Below are 20,320 nucleotides of genomic sequence, written 5' to 3'. Positions count from 1 at the left end.
TCAAAAAGACAGCTTCTCCACCCCAAAGAGATGCCTGAAAGAAACTGGAACAAAGGACAGTAACTACAGGGGAACGAGTGACTGCTGAACCCAGACTAGGAAGGAGACTAGTCTATCAAAGAAGCTTATTGGAACATCCCTGAGGGTGAGATTTACCTGCATTTGGTTTCCTACTGTATTTGGCTTAGACTTGCGTGTTTTTGTTTTATTTTGCTTGGTAATTTACTTTGTGTTCTCTCATTACTTGGAACCACTTAAATCCTACTTTTTATACTTAATAAAACGACTTTTTGCTTAGAAATTAACCCAGAGTAAGTAATTAATTCCTGGGAGAGCAAAGAGCTGTGCACCTCTCTCTATCAGTGTTATAGAAATCACGCAATTTATGACTTTACCCTGTATAAGCTTTATACAGAGTAAAACTGATTTATTTGGGGTTTGGACATGACTGGGAGCTGGGTGTTTGGGTGTTGGAGATAAGAGCACTTCTTAAGCTGTTTTCAATGAAGCCTGCAGCTTTTGGGGGGACTTGGTTCAGACCTGGGTCTGTGTTTGCATCAGGCTAGCATGTCTAGCTCAACAAGAAAGAGTACTGAAGTCCCAAGCTGCCAGGGAAAACAGGCTCAGAGGTAGTCTCAGTCCCAACCAGTCACAAAAAGTACACCTCAGTGGGATGGAAAAAAGAAGTCTACCACCAAAACAACCTTGACTCTCTTTCTTGAATACACCAAACCTGTAACTTTCTTCAGTGATGTGACAGTTTTTATGAGCATACCTCATCCAAGAAATATCTGTTCTACTGCTCCATGATGTAGGAATTAGTGCACTGAGACAGTCTGATATTTTTTATTTTCACTGCTGGTTCAGTTAAATGAATTTCTGAACAACTTGCCCACTCCCACACTGTTTTAATTTTAAATAAGTCGTCTCTGGTACCACACAACGTTTTCATCTTCAGAGTGAGTATGATGTTAGCACTCCAAAAATCTGAAGTCTGAAGGGGATTCACATGGTTGTTACAATCTGGGCTTCAGGAATTTATAAGTCTATTCTAAAATGTTAATTTTTCCCTGGATTTCTACAGAGTCAGAGTTTCACAAATAGTGTCTTCAAAGTAGATGTAATGTTAGTTAGCCATTTATCGCCTCATTCTCTGAAGGTGTTTCCAGTGGCAGTCCTTCATCGGCAAGTGCTGTAGCCATGAGGCTTAACTGATTCAATCTGATTTTGACAAGTGCTAACAAGTCCTTCTGAAGTCACTTTTGAAAGTTAGACCACCTATTTAGTTACCTAGGGATACCAATATGGATTTAGGCTTGCATATAAAAACTGAACCTCAAAACTGTGATTTTAGGAGGAAGAGAGATTTTGCTCTGAGTTAAAAGTCTAACCTTTCACCCAACCTTTGTGCGTCAAAAATATTATTTAAAGTTGAGTCACTGAGTACCAAAACACATGGGGAAGTTATCTGTCTATAGACTAGTAAATGTACCTATATGAGCATGGCTTAGGAATATTTACTAGTTTTAAATTTAATTATTTTAATTCAGGACTTTGGTAGGCTGATTGACCTAAAACTCAAATGTCACAAAAAACTAAAGACCTGCTGACTGGATATATTTTTGGATTCATGGACTTTGAGCATGAAATTACTAGAATGGGAAAGTTCTTGGTTTACATACATGTGAATTAATGAAGCCCCCATGTCAATGACATCAAGGGAGTCCCCCATTCTGATTCGCTACGGGACTCCTGAGGAGTAGCTCCAAGCATGAGAACCAAGTTAGGCCACCATCTTCAAAAACTGAATGAAAGGAAGACTACTTTACTTGTTAGCTTGCTTACATGCCTCCAGTGGCTACTGCTGCAGTCATTGACTTCCGGCCTCTGGCTAAGCAATGCCACCATGCACAACAGAGACCCTGTGCTTCCGCCACCCTGCTGGCTGGCTACCAAGGGATTAGACTATCAACAGGCAACATTTGAGGTTTGACATCTACAAGCAAGCAGCCTCCAGCTAGCCGGTAAGTCCATTCACATTACAACATCTAAGCCAACGAAAGTGCCAACTGATCTTTTCAACCATGTACCAGTTTCCTGAAGCTGAATGTAGCCACTAGTGTAAAAAAACCATCCTTTCTAAGTATCAACTTTTCAAATTTATTTTGTTTTCTAAGTATCAGTAGAGGGACGCCTCTACTTCAACATTCCTGCACTTGTTTTTAACTCTGGCAGATGGCTGGTAGTGAGCGTGTGTGGATGGCTAGAACCAACAGAATTCATCTGAGAAGAGTGCCTTTCAAATAGTTCCTAAGTTAAACTGCCTTGCTGTCTAAAAGATCACACATGCATCTATTTCATGGGTTAGATGGTGTATGTTCAATCAGGAAAAATCATGTTTTCACCTAAATTTATTTGAATTTCCAAATATAACCTGCTGTGTCATTTTAAATTGTATTGGAATGTTGCATGTAAGCCTCTATGTTTGGGGAAGAGAGTATATTAATCGTTACCTAACCATCTATATAATTTGGGAAGGCTACATTAACTGGCATCAGAGCTGTAGTCTCAACATTAGCTTCAACCTGGAAGCGATTTGATGCTCTATAACTGTATCAACAGTGAGACTGATCATGCCCTGTTACTTTGGGGGCAGTCTTGATAAGCTAAGTTATTACATAGAAACTTACAAGGAACTGCTGGTTTATTTGGTACTGTTTGATTGGTTTGATATAATCTTAATCAAAAGTTTATATGTATTTTATTTTATGATGATGTTTACTTAGTTTCATTAATAAAATATTAAAATTGGAAAAACTGTTTGCTTTGTATATTTCCTCCCTCCAGGTCAGGGTCCCAGACCTGATGAGTCCTGGGGTAAATGTAAGCAGCAACTCTGACCTGTGTAGTGGTGTTCCATAGAACTGCCCTATGGCCTCCAATAGCTGGTGCACAAACAGGAAAACTCAGCTTTTGAAACAAAGTTGATTTACGTAAGGATCATTTATTTCAATGAGCTATGTCTTCCAGAACTTTGCAAGGCGTGGGTGAATATCAGTCAGTCAACCTAAAGCCCAGCCAACTCCCCCATAAGAAGTCTATACTCACTAATTTTGGAATCCATTTTTGGAAAAGTTGGATTGAATGTTCTGAGTGACAAATGGTTTGGGTGTTTTGATACTTATTTTGCAACTTCAATATATGATCAGATCACTTGTGCTAGATACAGCAAAAGTGCTCCTTAAACTTAGCTTATTAAAAGTAGAGTGGCTGGTTAATTTTTCATCTTATTACAATTAAATATTTATACCTCAGATCCATTGCGCACACTTGAATAACCTCTGAAGTGTGAATGCCTAAATATCCTAGAGGATTTCATTTCTGCATATGCACACATCCCTAACCCTTTCCACACGTAAGAGTACACATGAGCAAGCCAAGGTGAGGATCTCATTGAAGACTAATATAAAAAAATGTAACATCTAGACTCTTCCTCTCAAGAGTTCTTAATTTTTTTTAAATTTAAGTAAAAGCTACATAAAATTAAGAGCAAAGCATATTAGGAATAAAAAGGTAGAATCTCTTTTCTGATACTAGAGTAACACAAATTCAAAGTATGCTAGTGGAAGACTTAATGAGGCTTCATAATTTTAGAAAGTGTAAGTTGCCGAAGAGAACATTTCATTCTTCTGTTCTATCAGCAAGGATATTAATGTTATCCTTCTAGCAGCTGTAGAAACCACGTGGTACTTCACATTTGACTTTTCACATACTTGTAATAAAACAGCTGACTATTTCAGAGTAGTAAATTCAACTCTACCTGCGATACTGTTGCCTGGAAACTTCATCTCCACAAAAGAAGCATATTGTAGATAATAACGATGTGCTTGTTTTATGTAACATTTCTTCCCTTTCCACACAATTACATGTTACTGTAACCACCTGATTGAAAGAAAGTCTTTAAATACTTGAATTTTCAAAGTTTTTTTCCTTGAAATTAGTATTAAGTTTGGTAAAATAAAGTGAGGGTCAATAAAATGTACTGTAACACCAAGTTAGTTTAGTCTTCTGGATTTCATAAACTTGAATACAGTTCAATTGGAGAATTTACACACATTTTACAGATCATATACATTAGTTGAATATGTCAGCTTCATTTACATGAATACAACTTGTGTTGAATTGTGCTTTTACACTTACCTCTTGTGTTCCTTCCTTAAGTACAAATTTCTCTGGAGAAACTATCATCGCTTTAGGATCCATGACAGCTTTTGACTGAAGGTCCCTAAAGCATAGTGCTTTAACATAGGCAGCTCGAGAGCCCATATTTCTTATGAGGAAAGAAACTTCTCTAAATTTATCAGGCAATAATTCATTCAGTGTTACCATGTAACTCTCAGACAGTTTTTTAACGTTTTCTAAAATTACATTGCTTGTTCCCCCATATCCAGACAAAGGTATCTGAAAATAAAAATAGTAATTCAGCTAACATTTTAAGAAAGTAGCTTTCATAAAACTGTTTTGTTAGAGACAAAGGTGTGCAAAGAATCCAAATAGTTAAGGGACAGACCCATGAAAAAGCTTTAAATGTGATACACTGAAAACAGACCTTTTCAAAGTGACATTAAGTTTAAATTAATTTTATTGTATTTTACCTCAGACTGTTTAAAATTCTGTTAACACCCTTCTAACAGTTGCAAGAACATCTGAGGGCTTGCCTACATGGTGGGGTAATGTGCAGTATGGGGATGTGATTTCTGAAGTGCACTAACATGTTGGTACAATATAAACCTGTGTAAAGCATATCCAGCAGTCTGTGTAAACCCTGCTAAAACTGAGTGTTTCCTGGTGCATTTTAATATAGCAGAAAACTATGTTAAAGCCCATTAAGGAACTTTTAAGGAGCACTGGTAGGGTCTAAACAGAACAATACCTACACAACACATTAGCATGCTTCAGAAATTACACCCCTATGGTGCACGTTACCCTACCATGTAGATAAGTGGGGACAACACGCATCGTCTTTTCAGTTGCATATTGTGAGACCTCAGGCCTTTTGATGTCTACACATCAAAGAAAAACCTGTGGCTGGCCAGTTAACTCGGGCTTGAGGAGAGGTTTCATTGCTGTGTAGACCTCTGGGCTTGGGCTAGAGCCAGAGCTTCAGGACCCTGCAGGATAGGAGGGTCCCAGGTCCTGCAGGGTCCTAGAGCCCAGGCTCCAGCCGCTAAAATCATAAAAAAACATCACTTCACCTGGACTTCAAGGAGGCAAGAGGCAAGTCACCCCAAAGCCCCCCACCCACACTCCCTTTGGCCATGTACCCTTCCTTTCAGCATTCAGCCTCCCCCACCCCCATGCAGCCTCCCCCCACACACTCTCCCTTCTCCACACCAGCTCCTGCTAGCTCCACACCGTCTCCCCACACACCTGGGAAGAGTGCTTGCCCGCACCCCCCGCCTCTCAGGGGTTCACATAGAAGGGTGAGTGAGGCCCGTTACACTCCCTGAGAGGTGAGGAAGGGGTGACAGGAGCCCACTCACCTCCTCGGCCTCCCCGCAGCACTCCCGCACACAAGCCTCCCACACACCCACTGCTGCTGCCTGCCACCCTCTACCTCCCCAGGAAGGGAGAAGCCAGGAGCTCACTCACTAGAAATATCAGAAATTAAGTCAGGACTCTTACAGTAAATTTAACTCCTGGTTGTGACTGAATCCCCAACTGTTTGATTTCAAGTTTTGCTAACATGCAAGCTACATGTGTGGGTGAAAACATCAAGAAGATATTGGTATCGTCTCTTGGGCGGATTTTGAGCTCCTGATTACTAGTCAACCGCTCTTCTGTACCAAACGTATTTCTCAGCTATAAAAAAAATAAAATGATTGAGTGCAATAAAAACCAGCAACAATATTTCACTATTAATTCAAAAAAGTTTATGAAGTTAAACTGAGTTTCAAGCTAACTAAACCTGAAATTGACAGTGGAAGGCAGACACTTGAGATTGCAGCCTCTAACATCTGTCTTACAGTATGTCAAACTGACTATTTCAGAGAGACCGGCACTAAAGAGAATTGAAAGGACTTAACCATCCTCTAAAATGGAGATGGATCAGCCTGCTGTTTTAGAATGAACTCAAAATATTACTGTTTTTACTGAAACTGATTCACATATGACTCTTGAAATATGATCCCTTAATGTAAATTCAGATTCTCTAATGAGGCTACCTGTGTGAGCAAACATTTTTAGATAAAATGCCATATCAAGCTTAAATATTAGACAAACAGAGTTTTGGAGTTTTACTAAAATAAAGACTTTTCTTACAAAGTCGATTAAAAGTGTTAAAGAAGTTTGCATTACGCTAACCTGAAAGCAGTTCTGATCTTGACCTCTTATCAAAAGTCGTAAATGCTGAGTTGCAGATGGAGAGCTATTTCTTAGAGTTAGTTTCTGTTGACTGAAAAATATTTAGGATAGTTTCAGTGACACAGGATTTATTTAAATACATGTTTATTCGTGTTAAAGGGATAATAGTGGTTCTGACCCTCATCCCTCAAACCAAGCAAGAGGGACTGAAGTTCTACCTGCTGCAGAGGTGACTGCCATCTGCATGCCAATTAGATACAAATAGCATTCCTCTTTGTTACACTTTTTATTTACACCCTGCTACATTCTTTTGGAGAAAGTTGTTACATTACTGCTTCCTCTCCAAAGGGCATAATTGGGGGCTGGTGTCTTTACCTCTTTAACAAAAGGTGTTATTTAAACAGATTGAAGTGAAATGGGGTGCAAGAGGCTGAACGGACACTTTCACCTTAAACCAGGCTTATGTAAATTTAAAACACACATTTTATGCATCAGTTAAACAACCAATTTAAATTGACCTGGTTCAAGGCCTCAGATTAGACAATTAGCAGTTAACATTGGAGGAATGGTCCATCCTCAAAACCTGTGACTCCCAGAAGCAGGACCTGGATGATAGAGGATGGATCATTCAATAACTGCCCTGTTCTGTTCATTCCTCCACAAGAACTTGGCACTGGCCACTGCTGGAATACAGGATACTGGCCTAAATGAGCAATTGGTCTGACCAAGTATGGCCATTCTTATGTTCTTAACATGTCCATTGCATTTGTGATATTATTTCACAGGATTTGTGATATTTCCCAGAAAATGAAGTTGAGTGATTGAAAACAAGGAGTCCGTCCAAGAACCTGCCTTGAGTAGAATACAAGATCTATATTACAAGGCTATCTCCATCCCAATATATATTAACATCACACTTTTAAATCCTAGACTACACATTGCCAAAAAGACAAATTTCAAGAAGGAATACGAGAAGGGTTGCTTTTTAAGTTATGAGAGCTTAAAACATATGCTAACATGTAAATGCTGTAATAACCTTCAAAAGAGCTCTCTACTAGTTTTACCTTTCATCTAAACAAACATTTTATATAAGAATCACCATGTTAGTGTCTAATACTTGAAAGAGGCAATTATAAAACTTTAAATGGTGAACTATATTTCTAGCCTGTGAATCAGCACTAGATACCTGCACAACTGCAATATTTCATAGCCGACCACATGACTCCTTTCATAAAGCTCATTTTTTTAAGACATTATAAAGTTTTTTACTTGATTCACATCAGGGTAATACAGTAGTTTAGAGTGTGTGTGTGTGTATAAACATCAGCAATGAAGAACCTGAAAACAGACTTTTCTAAAAAGAACTATACATATTCACCAACTAATATATTTAAAAGTTACCCTAACTGGAAATTAAAACAAAAAAGCAAAATAAAATATTTTTTCTAGGAAAAAAGCCATCAGCATTAATATTTTGCAATAGATATGGATCACTTTAAAATGATAATTGGAAACTATTTAAGAACATTTTACTAGATGCTCATAAAGCTACGATCCCACAATAGAGAAAGAGGGCTACCCTGGTTTCAAAAAATCAGTCTGATTTTGAAGGGTAGTGAAAGCAGCTATAAAAGTTAAAAAAGCAATATATTAACAAATAGAAAAAATAGGAAGTTGATAGCAATGAATATAAACTAGAAGCTAGGAAATATAGAAAAATGATAAGGGAAGCCAAAGACGACACTGAGAAATCTTTGGCCAACAGCAATTTAAGTTTATTAGGAACAAAAGGAATCCTAACCATGTCGGTCTAGATGGAAACTACAGAATGGTCAATAATTCAAAGAAGGCATAAGAGTTTGGTAAGTTTTTGTTCTATATTTGGAAACAAGGCAGATAATGTTTTCATATCATATAGTGATGAAATACTTTCCATTTAAACGATAATTTGGGATGATATTGAACATCAGCTATTGAAGACAGACAGTTTTACAATCATCAGGCGTGGATAACTTTCAGAGAGTTTTAAAAGAGCTAGCTGGACCATTAATGTCAATTTTCAATCAGTCTGGGAATACTGGAAGAAAGCTAATGTTGTACCAATATTAAAAAAAAAAAGAAAACGGGACGATACAGGAAATTATACGCCTGACATTGATCCCATGCAAAAGTGTCAGCTGATGCATAACTCTATATTAATAGAGAGCTAAAAGAGGCTAACATTATGCCAATCCGGCATGTTGTTATAGAAAATAGACCTTAACAAATTAACTTGCCTTTTTTAAAAATGAGATTACAAGTATGGTTATGTAATATACTTCAACCTCTAAATTCTCTGACTTGATACTGTACCAACACTTTGATTAAGAAAACAACGATACAAAATCAATCTGGCACACATAACATGGATTAACAATTGCCTGATAGTCTCAAAACGTAATTGGAAATTGAAATCAAGTGGGTGTTTCTAGTGTGGTCCTGGAGGGACTGGCTCTTGGTCCTACATCTACTTAACATTTTTATCATTTAACCAGGAAGAAAATAAAAGTCATGGATAAACTTTGGAGCTGATACAGACTAGGGGAGCAGTAAATAATGAAAAGGACAAGTCACTGATATAGAGTGCTTTGGACTGCTTGATAAGCAGGGTACATGCAAGCAATATGCGCTTCAATATAGCCAAATGTAGTCATGCATCTAAGAACAAAGAACATAGGCCATATTTACACGTTGGGAGAATATCCTAGTAAGTGGTGGCACTGAAGAGAAGTTGGGCATTATGGTGGATAATCAGCTGACCATGAGTTCCCAGTGTGACACCGTAGCTATAGGACTAATGTGATCCAGGGATGTATTAACAGGGCAATATCTAGTAGGAAAGTTAGTTTACCTTTGTATTCAGCAATGGGTGTCCAGTTCTGGGGTCCAAAATTCAAGGGTATCAAAAAACTAGAGGGAGAGCTCAGAGAAGAGCCATGAGACTGATTAAAGGATCGGAAGACAAGCCTTATAGTAACAGACTCAAGAATATCAATCTTATTAGCTCGTTAGAGAACTGTGTAATGAATCATGTTAGTCAAATATATATTCAATGTTAGAGAAATGAATTTGTAAATAAGAAAATTTTTTTGCTTTTTGAATGTTTCTACTGACATAGCATTTCAGATTTTGCTAAGAGTGTTTTTAAATCAGAAAAGTGGTTTGTGTGCCTTATTTGTAAAATCTTGGCTATGCAGATAGCAAGGTAAAGCAGAGAGTCAAGAGAGAGCTATTAGCTTTGCAATAAATCATGTGCGCACACTTTCCCAACAAGAAAAGCTAACAAGTAAAAATCCCAGGCCACAAAAACAGACCAGTAAAAACAACTATTGTAAGATAAGAACTGGATGGAGCCAATGGGGGTGATAGCAAGGACAAATTTTTGGGAACCAGAGAGAACAAAGTAAAATTCAGTAGAATAAGCAAAAATGTTGTAGGTTAGGTTAGTTATTGGAATTTATGCATGAAAATGTTTTCATTAGAACACAGATGAGGTAGCTGCATAAAGGTACAGAACAGAGGATAAAAGGTAGAGGATTGACAATAAGAGTGGAGAAGATATAGGGGAAGAATAACGGAACACTGCAGAGATCAGAGATGTGAAAAGAGTTGCCCTGTCCCTCAGGAAAGTAACTTGATCATTTACTTTTCCTGCTGAATCTGTTATTGCATACATGTATAATTAATAGGTGATAAAACAAGCATAATAAAAGCTAAAAGAAACATTTAATCCTGAATTGGAGTAGATCTCACCCAGCAAGCCTAAACAGAATGTCATGGTGTGATTTGATCACAGTCTATAAGTATCTAAGTGGGGAAAAGAAATTTGGAAACGGAGGGCTCTTCAAAACTAGAAGACATAGGTATAATAAGATCTAATGGCTGGAATTTGAAGCTACACAAATTCAAATTAGAAATAAGGCACAAGTTTTTAATCATAAGAGTAATTAGCCATTGGAACAACTTCCTAAAGGTTGTGATGGATTCACCATCAATAGAAATTTTAACGTCAAGATTGGAATTGATTCAGGTTAGTTCCTATGGCTTGTGTCATACAGATCATACTAGACATTCACAGTAGTTCCTTCTGGTCTTAAAATCTAAAAAACAGGGCTTTTAAAATGATCCATATTTATAGCAAACTATTACTACTGGTGGCTGCTTGATATCAAAACAATGTATACATTCACAATTTTCCAACAAGATACTTTGGATGTGTTCCTAATACTATAGAACTGTTTGAACTAGTTTCCTGAACTAGTTTTAGAGAAAAGAATATATTTTTCCAGTCACTGCCATCAGAAAGTTAAGATTACAGTTCGAGTCTCCAAAGATTTCCTGCACAAAAAGTAAAAGGTTTATATATGTAATGTATGCTCAACATTAGGTACATGAACTTAGGAAGACATTTAATAAAACCAGTCTAACATTGCATTTTCAGTCTCTAAATGAAAGCATAGCAAAAAAATTTAATCTGCAAAGAAGTGCATTTCAATATTAATGGGACATTAAATGTGAAGAACTGAACTGCTGGTACTTACACTGTTCTTCCGAGTGTAACCCCTCCCCATGCCATGAACTGCTTATTGGAGAGAATGGGTGGAACGTCTGAGTAGCAGGAAGTCGTTGCCAGTGGTCTGTTTCCCAAAATATTCACCTCACCTTTTATCACCACTTCATACTGAGGTCCAGATGGCAACACAAGGATTTTCAAGATACTACAAGCAGAAAATCCTGGAAGTCAGCTGATAAGCATGGGATTTCATCATGCAAACGGTCACGTAAATTAGTTGTATATAACATTACCCACAGTATTTATTTTAGGCAAGGCAAGTTGCTCCATCCAAAAAGTGTTGGGTAACAACTCCCAATTTAAGACCCTATTTTCAATCACCAAACTTTAAATTGTTTGAGACACCCTCATCATGGAAAATTTCAAACAAATGTGCCATTTCCAAAACAATGTTGGGGAAAATACTGTTTTGTGCATCTAAAATTTTTGGCAACCTTTTCTTTGAGAGACACTAGTACCCCATGCTTTGAATCAGACTTCAAATTTATCCAGGGGGTGTACAGCATGTTAGGGATACGCTTTGTATCATCCACGTGAAAATCCACTCAAATTTGGCCAAGTTACAAGCCTTCAAAAAACAAAAACAAACTAACTTGCACATACCCAGTAAAGACCTGCTGGAGCTCCACAGTTAGATTTCCCTAAGATTCTGTCCATGTTTGGAAAGCCCAGGGCTGAGCAGGACTTTCCCAGCAATTACTGCTGTGGGCCAAGGCACTAGAACTGAGACCCTTTCTCTCCTGTGCTCTCACTAACCGTCCACGCACTTTGGCCCAGGCAGCATGGAGGAGAAAACTGCCTTATTTGAATATAAAAATGACAAGACCTGGACGTTGGGCTGAGCACAGCAGAGGTAGTAGACTGGGACAAGGATCTGGGACCGAAGAGAGAAGCATTTAAAACTGGTTGGGGTGAAGGAACTGGAACTAGCTGGTCAAGGAAACAAGGAGTGGGAGCCATGGGGGGGGGAAGATACAGGACAAGGAGCTGGGGGAAGCCTTGGACTAGTTGGGCAAATAGACTGGGATTGGAAACCAATTGGTGGGGGGAAGACAGATTACATAAACAGCAGGCAATGCCAGTTCTCCCCCGACATCCTAACCAATACTGGGAACAAGGAGCTGGGGGATGGGGAGACTAGTGAGGAGTCCAGAGGAGTGAGACTATGAATTACTGGATAGGAAGCCTCAGTTGAGGCTGGGAGGAAGAGCCAGAGATAGGGAACAGAAAGGACTGGATCAGGGGCACAGTGAAGGACATGGGCAGAAGGGTCAAGCTCTTTGGGGGGGGACGGGGACGGAGGGGACGACACAGAAGGTGTCTGTGACTACTAGAGCACACTCCCATCCAAAGCCTGGAATGAAACTCAAGATTCCCCAGTCTCACCATTCCTCTGCTGTCAGCAAATAGCATCTGGGAAACACACTGGCACAGTGTCCCATCTCCCTCTAGTGTTGGTCCACAGAAAATCACAATTTACTATTCCTATAATTAATTCCATTAGCTCAAGTGGCAGGAGTCTATAGCACGGATCTAAATCCAACCCTGCTGATGAACCATGTGGGTCTCAATATATCACATGATGAAATGTAGTTATTATGTTTGCTTTTTTAAACACCATGGAAATTACACACAAAACCCTACATTCAAAGAACTGTAAGATTGCAAAGTCAAGCACTTTGGAAGTGTTAAAATTATGGTTGTCTACACTACCTTAATTCAGCTCTCTTGTGCATATGCATTATTATACAGTCTAATTCCATGACCACATACTTCCCCCCCCCCCCTTTCCCTCCTGGACCTCTGCTTCATTCTATGAACAAGATGAACAGTAGTCCAGGGATGAAATGAGGGCTGTGTTGTGAAGTAGGCTGTTGTCGGTAGGACACCTGCCTCATTTGTTGCTCAAATTGGAAGGTGTGTAGTGAACAGGGCAGCGAAGTGCAGAAAGAGAAAAGATGGTTTTATGGTTAAGACAGCTGAATTCTCCACTGAAGAAGTAGATTGTATACCTTCCTCTGCCACAGATTTCTTAGGTGATACGTAATAAGCCATCGTGATCCAGGGACCTGTTGGTGCCAACTAGCACACTGCACAGGCGCAAAGAGGGTTTAGAGGGATCTCTTGGGTTTGGACCCTACATAACAGTTTGTCAAAAGATGTCATGTAGGATCTCTAATGAAAGCTTATGTCCAAGTGAATATCAACCATTGTGAAATGTATGTATGGATAATACGTAAAGAGTCATGTATACATACTAAAAATTATGTTCTTTTGGGAACACCTTATCTGTGAATTCTGCAATTGTCCAGTGTAACAGGGGCTGGACACTCAAGGGGGAAGCTCAAAGCACTCATATATTGTAGAATACCTATTGTTTACCTGCTGAGTACGGTTATCATATGTCCCATTTGGCCAGGACAGTCCCCTTTTTATGCCCTGTCCTGGTCATCCTGAGTTTTTTGGCAAAACTGGGCATTTGTTTGGATTGCTCTTGCCAACTGATGATCAAGGCCCAGTTTTGCCAAAAAAGTGGGGCGCACCCCTCTAAGAGGACATGTTCCTCCCAGGCCAGGAGCTTAGGGGCCAGGCAGAACAGTCCCGCAAGCCGTAGTTTGCTCGCCTCTGCTCTAGTAGCTTCCCAGGTATCAAAGTTAGGCTGACCTATAGTTTCCCAGCTCCTCCTTTTTCCCCTTTTTAAAGTTAGCCCTTCTCATCTTCCGGGATCTCTCCTGTCCTGCATGAGTTTGTACAAATTATTACCAGTGGCTCTGAGATTTCCTCAGCTAATTCCTTCAGTACCCTCAGGTGAATAGCATCTGGCCCACTGATCTGAATTAATTTAGATTGGTCAGAAGATCTCTGATGTGTTCTTTACTTATCCCAATCTGCATCTCTTCTCCTTTACTGTCTATGGTAATTTTGCTAGTCATCTGGTCACTTTTTTTTTTTTTTTTTTTAAAAAGAAGACTGAAGCAAAGTAGACATTCATTGAGCCGCTCTACCTTACTATCATCTTCCGTTACCAGCTCATCTCCATTGAGCAGTGGACCCACAATGTCCCTGATCTTTCTTTTTTGTCTGACATATTTGAAGAACCCCTTCCTGTTGTCTCTAGCATTTCTTTGCCAACTGTAACTCATGCTTTGCCTTGGCTTTCCTGATTTTGTCCCTACAAATGTCCTAGCCTTACCCTCGCATTCTATAGCTATATATGGCCCCAGAGGTTTGGCTGACAAAGCCTCTTATAACAAAAGCACATGGAAGTCTTTTCTGTCTCTCTTTATGGGCCCGAGAAGTAAATATGCTGTAAATAGCATAATGTGAAGGAGAATGTTTTTCTCCTAAGATTTCAGGCACTGGACATGATTATAGGATGTTGGGAAGACCGCTGAGCATGATGTACACCTTTTAAATCCAGGCTTTTTCAAGTTCAGTTCTGCCACAATATTATGCCAGGTAAATATCTAACTATCTTAGCTAAACTAACATCTGAAAACTAATCTACAAAAATAGAAGGCACTAGTTTTAGCTATCAATCCTTGTAATTTGGAGGGGAACATTTCCTTTTGTTGTGGTGGCTGCAAGTCACCGAGGAGGCAACTGGTGCCATGCCCCCTTCTTTGGCCTTGCCCTCAAAACATGCTACACCGCTGACAGGAAAGAGTGGAAGGGGTGCATGAACGCTCCAACAAGCGCTGCCACCAGAAGATTCCACCATCCACACTGCACCAGTTGACGTGCCCAGCAGTGGGTATATACAGTGGACACTTGTAAAAAAATTACCAGGAATCAAACTTTCCAAAGGAACTGGAGAACTAACTCGAGAGCAAATATCTTTGCATTCAGGAAATAAAACCAGGAGAAAAGAGGATCACACTATTTCTCCCCCACCCTCTGCTCCCAGTCTAGACGACACATTTAAAATGCTTAGAATCAATCCTTGAACACCTAAGAAGCTAAATGACAAAAAGAAAAATTGCAATAAATACAAGATACTTGGGAGGCTGGGAAATCCTGATAAAAATCCCTTACTCTGAATTATATGAAATTATGTGGGACCCTTTAACATCTGTTCACAACCCCCAGATTGAGAACCTCTTTTTTAAATAACTGATCATCAAGCAGATTATACCTTACCTTTCACTACTGGTTTTTAAATCCTTTGGAGAAAATAGGACTGCCACTTCTTGCTCTTCTCCAGGCATAAGGAAGAGATCCTCAGGTTCAACAGAAATGTAGTTGTCTTGACCTGATGTCTAAAGATACAAAAACAAATTTACTTTTTTAGGAGTAATCCCCTCCAGTCTGATATGATGTGTTATGCCTCTCTTTCAGTACATATATCAGAGGCAGCCTAGACACATACGTGGGAAATTCCCAAAACGGCCAAGAATCCTGCACTAAATAATAGTTCCAACACTGTGCAGAAACCCTACGTTAGCGAACTAAATATAAACTTCTTAAATAGAAATTTCTTATTCAACTACGCTAATGACATACACAGACAATGAAGAGGCCACTGTAGAGGAACCCAGAGAACATTTTGGGTGGAGTCGATTGGGAAGAAGTAACTCCACAAAATGACGTCAGGTAAGTTTTACTTCACGGATCCAGACTTCTGTCCACTCATATAGGATTGGAACATAGCAAGCAATATGGAAACATAAGCAGTGGGGGAAAGGTGAGCATTTTGATTGGTTGCAGATAGAGTGGCTTAGTTCCTGTGATATCAGCCAGAAAACACTCCTGGTTCAGGGACCATTCCAAGGTGTCTGAAAGCTCAACTAGGCTGCTCTCATTTTCAGTGGCACTTTAATATGGATTACCCAGATAGAAGCTAGGAGAGAATGCATTGCTCTGTTTAGACTTGAGCTTCTTGTGCCTCCTTCCAATTTGTTTTCCCAGTTGGACCAGAATCATAATCCTCTCGGGTGATCCTGAAAGACCAGAAAAGCCGGTCTGACTGCTCATCTCAGACAGCAGTATGCTGAAATCTCTGACCCTGATCACATTCCCTGTAACTTATGGTGCACCAAGTACATTTCCAACCCAGAAAGCTAAGCATTTATGGTCAGTATTTTTTGGAAACCAGTCTGTGAAGGGAAGATCTACTAGAAGGTTGGCTTCATGCTTCAACCAACCAGGTGACTAGACAGTGGAAATTGCCCTCTCTTTCTTCAGCATCTTTTACAGCGCAGTTCTGAGCCTTCAAGAAATATCTAGGAGGCCCCCCGTCCATGGAGTAATCTTACAGAAGTTACCTCGGAACTACAGCCAGGACTGGATGGAGGACAGACATCATGGAAATTACTGTCCAGATCTTAACAAATTTCTGTTGTTTCAGGAAGATTGACCCTCCCTCTGTTTTATCTGTAAAGTACGATTTGCTCTGGAACTTTTTAAAAATTCACCATAATCCCCTGTGCTTAAAGCACAGAAAGTGTCTTTCAAGTCACCTCATCTAACATTTCTAGTGATGCTTGACAGAATGTAAGATAGGAATGAGCATTTAGAATTCCCTATACTCTTCAGCCTATTACCAATACCTTCATGAACACTGAGGGAAAAGAGGGAAGCAGACAGGCTGAAGAGCAGCATTTTGTATTGCTAGCAGCTACTTCCAAAGACAAACTGAAGTAAGTTCTGGTAGTAAAATATGGCAGGTATATGGAGAAGTTTCTACCAGATCTAATATCAGGAAGTCTCCTGGAAAGATTGTAATAGTTCTGGAAGCTACAGTCTCCTTACATTTTGTTGCCTTTGACCTATTTAGTGTATGACCGCTTGCATTCCTCAGATCTTTATTTTATGAAAAATATGGAGTCTTGAGATTTTAAGCCCCTCAAATCAGGGATTGTGTCTTTCTGGTGCTTTTTCAGTGGCCAGTATATGGGGCCAATTCCTAACTGAGATTTTTGGTAATGCTAGCGATACAGTCCTGAGTATCTTTCACATTGAAGGGCAGTCTGTATTTCCCTCATTTCAGGTGGCGTGTAACTTATTTCACAATAGTTTGATGCTTCTCTGAATACCTAAAGTTTGGAAGGGAAATTAAGATCAGACGTGGAGGAGCCTGAAATTCCAGAATAATCCCACTACACTCTCCTGTACCTACTTGCTGAGTTTGGTACAGTCTATGAATTGTAGGCTAGATCTATTTCCGGGTGGGGGCAAGCTTGATTGCTGTTAGACTGACTGTATACACTTACTGACAAAATTGGGCTCATTTCATGATCTGTTTCCCTCTGGAGTTCCATGCTTACATCTCATCTCTCACGCACCTATTGCTGAGAGTATTAATCTTTTGCTCCTGTATGAGGGCTTTTAATTTTTAAGCTTGTCAGGAGTAGCGAGCAAATATTTTGTCTTGTCCATATTTTCAACTACTACCTATGAAACTTCCCCATTAATAAGATTTGCCTACAGCCTTCTCAGACACGGATTTGTTTTAATTATGCTCTCCCCAGGATTTGATTTAAAACTAGCCACTGAATTTGCTACCATGGCTCTTACCAACAGCCTCCTGGATTTCATAAACAATGGTTAAAGACACTTTCTTCAGTCATGACTTAAGTTGTTAAATATTTTGAGGAGGTTGAAGATGGACAGCAAATAAGTCACAACAAATCCTTGTCTCTCAAGATTCTGTGGCCTTGGAAAAACAAGTAATTTCTAATGAGGAACTACCTGAGACTTCGTATGTTGCACAGGGACCGGAAGTGCGACTCTGGGAGATACGCTCTCCCCTGTTTAGAGTCCAATACCGCCCCTATAAACCATCCGCTGAACGGGGGACAGAATTGACTTCTGTACCTTCAGTAGAAGGCCCCGGTCATCGAAAGTAGACCGCATGATGCTCACTTGTGTCTCCACTTGCACCCTGTAGCAGCCCTTGATTAGCCAGTTGTAGAGGTATGGGAACACCTGCCCCTGGCACTTGCGTAGGAACACAGCCATGACTGCAATGCACTTGGTAAACACTCAAGGAGCCACTGACAGGCCGAACAGTAGAACAATGAACTGTTGAGTGTGATTCACCATGAACCTGAGGTACTTTCTGTGTAAGCGTCCTTCAAATCGAGGGTGGCATACCAGTCCCCCAGATCCAAGAAAGGGATAACAGAGGCCAAAGAGACCATGCAGAACTTCAGTTTCTTCATGAACTTGTTGAGATTTCACAGGTCTAGGATGGGCCTTAGACCGCCTTTGGCTTTTGGTATTAGGAAATACCGTGAAAAGAAACCCTTCCCCTTCAGCTCCTGAGGAACCTTTTCCGCTGCCTCCAGTTAGGAGCAAGTGCACCTCCTGCACAAGGAGTTGCTCGTGAGAAGGGTCCCTGAAGAGGGACAGGGAAGGGGTTGGAAGGCAGGGAGAACTGGAGGGCGTACCCCCTTTCTACCGTGCGAAGTACCCAGCGATCTGATGTAATGCAGGCCCAGGTATGGCAGAAACGGGACAATCGGCACAAAAAGGAGAGGTGGGATGGATCTGCAGTTCGGACTGGTGCGTCGCCCCCAGTCGCACCTTCAAAAGTTCTTCTGACCAGAGGATTGTTTCACCTGCCCACAGCCCTGGGCTGAGGAAGAGTGAGGTCTTTTCCTGTTCTTTCTATTCTGCCTCCAAGAAAAGTCCTGCCTGTTCTGAGGGTGGTAAAAACAAGGTGGGGGCTACGGTTTGAAATGCCTCCATTAGGTAGCAGGAGCGTGCAGGCCAACGGATTTGAAGGTGGCCCTCGAATCCTTGAGGCTGTGAAGCTGCAAGTCCGTTTTTTCTGAAAAAGAGGGTCGAGCTCCCAAAATGGAGGTCCTGGATGGTTTGTTGGACCTCAAATGGTACACCTGAGACCTGCAGCCAGGAGTTCCTTCTCATAGGTACCCCAGAGGCCATAGCGTGAGTGGACGAATCCACCACATCGAGCAAAGGCCATGCAGCGAAGCCCAGGCAATGAGCTTGCCCTCCTCTACCAAGGAGGAGAGCTCTACCCTGGAGTCTTGCGGCAACAGCTCCATAAATTTTGCCATTGTTCCACAGGACTTGTAGCTGTTACCTACTGAGAACAGCCTGGTGAATAGAAATTTGGAGTTGGAGTCTCCCCGGTGAATAGATTTTCTTCCAAAGAAGTCCAGCTTTTCGGCCTCCCGGTTTTTCAGGAAGGGTCTCTGATAGCCTTGGAGCTCCCGTTAATTAGCCACTGATACGACTAAGGTGTCTAGCGGGAGACATGTGATAAGGTGCTCGAACCCCTTAGAGGGAAGGAAGTATTTCTGTTTGTTCCTCTTTGCTAATGGTGGTAAAGAAGCAGGGGTTTGCCACATCGACTTGGTGGTACCTTGAATTGTTTTGATAAATGGCAAGGCAATTTGGGAGGGACCAGAAGGGGCAAGAAAGTCCACCATGGGGTCTGATATCTCAATGACGACCTCCACCTGGACCCCCAGGTTCTGCGCCACCCTCCTCAGCAGCTGTTGGCACACCCCACTCTCCTCCAGGTCCTGTTCCCTGCCCATGGCACCAAGGGGATCATGCAGCACCTAGTATTCCGGCGTGGTTGATGTTGGTAGTGGTGCAGTGGGTGCCGGAGGTGTTGGTGCAGCCAACGCTAGGTCCTGCCCCTGGATAGGTGCCAGAGGCACCTATGAAGCTAAGGCCGCCGGCACTGACCTAGAGTAGGACCTCTGGCTCCAGCCCTGGTGGAATGTCCAGGCGGTCCAGAATGGCCACTTATTAGGGGCCTGCCACTGACAGGCCGCGGCACTGGATGAGACTCCTGTTGCTCGCATCTGTCAGACCTGGATCAACTGCTCCTCCTGGACCTGTGGGAGTCTGCTTCCAACTCTAAGCACTCACTATACAAGGATCACAGAGGAGCGATGCCCTGCAGTGCCGGGGAGTGGTGCCTGGAACTTTGAGACTAGTGCCACTCCCCTACTGATCCACTGGTGGATTGTACAGGTGACTGGTACCAAGGAGATGGCAACTGGTGCAGTACCATTGCAGGTTTGCTTCTGGACAGCACAGAGGATCTCATGGGTGCCGCTGAAACCAAGTTCAGTGTCCTGTCTCATCTAGGAGGGGAAGGTGGTGCTGAAGAGGCAATGAGGTTGTTGGCGGCCTCGACTGCCTCCGGCGTGGAAGGCAGCTGGAGATCGTGGTCCTCCCAGAGAGGGGAGTGCTGGGAGCCTGGACTCGACTGTTCCTGTGCTGGGGCAGGAGTCAATGTGACCTTAGTCAGTGGAGCCGAACGCCCGTGGCCCAACACAGATCTCATGGTGGTGGGCTCCTGCACCAGTCTGGGCTTGAGGGAGCGGCCCCTTTTGGGTGTCCTCTTCCTGTGGGGCACAG

General features: G+C 41.4%; 1 protein-coding gene across 1 annotated transcript in view; it reads right to left on the bottom strand.

Annotated features, from left to right (window-relative positions):
• CEP192 (centrosomal protein 192) overlaps positions 1–20,320 on the bottom strand; it is a 206,728-nt gene that overhangs the window by 57,007 nt on the left and 129,401 nt on the right. Inside the window, exons 40-45 of the mRNA XM_073329624.2 lie at positions 15,116–15,234; positions 10,944–11,120; positions 6,364–6,454; positions 5,686–5,862; positions 4,201–4,461; positions 3,821–3,942 (exon numbers count right to left, since the gene is read on the bottom strand). Coding sequence (XP_073185725.2) covers positions 3,821–3,942; positions 4,201–4,461; positions 5,686–5,862; positions 6,364–6,454; positions 10,944–11,120; positions 15,116–15,234 — 947 coding nt within the window. The remainder of the gene's footprint in view (positions 1–3,820; positions 3,943–4,200; positions 4,462–5,685; positions 5,863–6,363; positions 6,455–10,943; positions 11,121–15,115; positions 15,235–20,320) is intronic.

This window comes from Lepidochelys kempii, chromosome 2 (assembly GCF_965140285.1).
Source record: "Lepidochelys kempii isolate rLepKem1 chromosome 2, rLepKem1.hap1, whole genome shotgun sequence".
In the NCBI taxonomy this organism is placed as follows: Eukaryota; Metazoa; Chordata; order Testudines; family Cheloniidae; genus Lepidochelys; species Lepidochelys kempii.
This window is presented reverse-complemented; position numbering and strand designations above follow the sequence as displayed.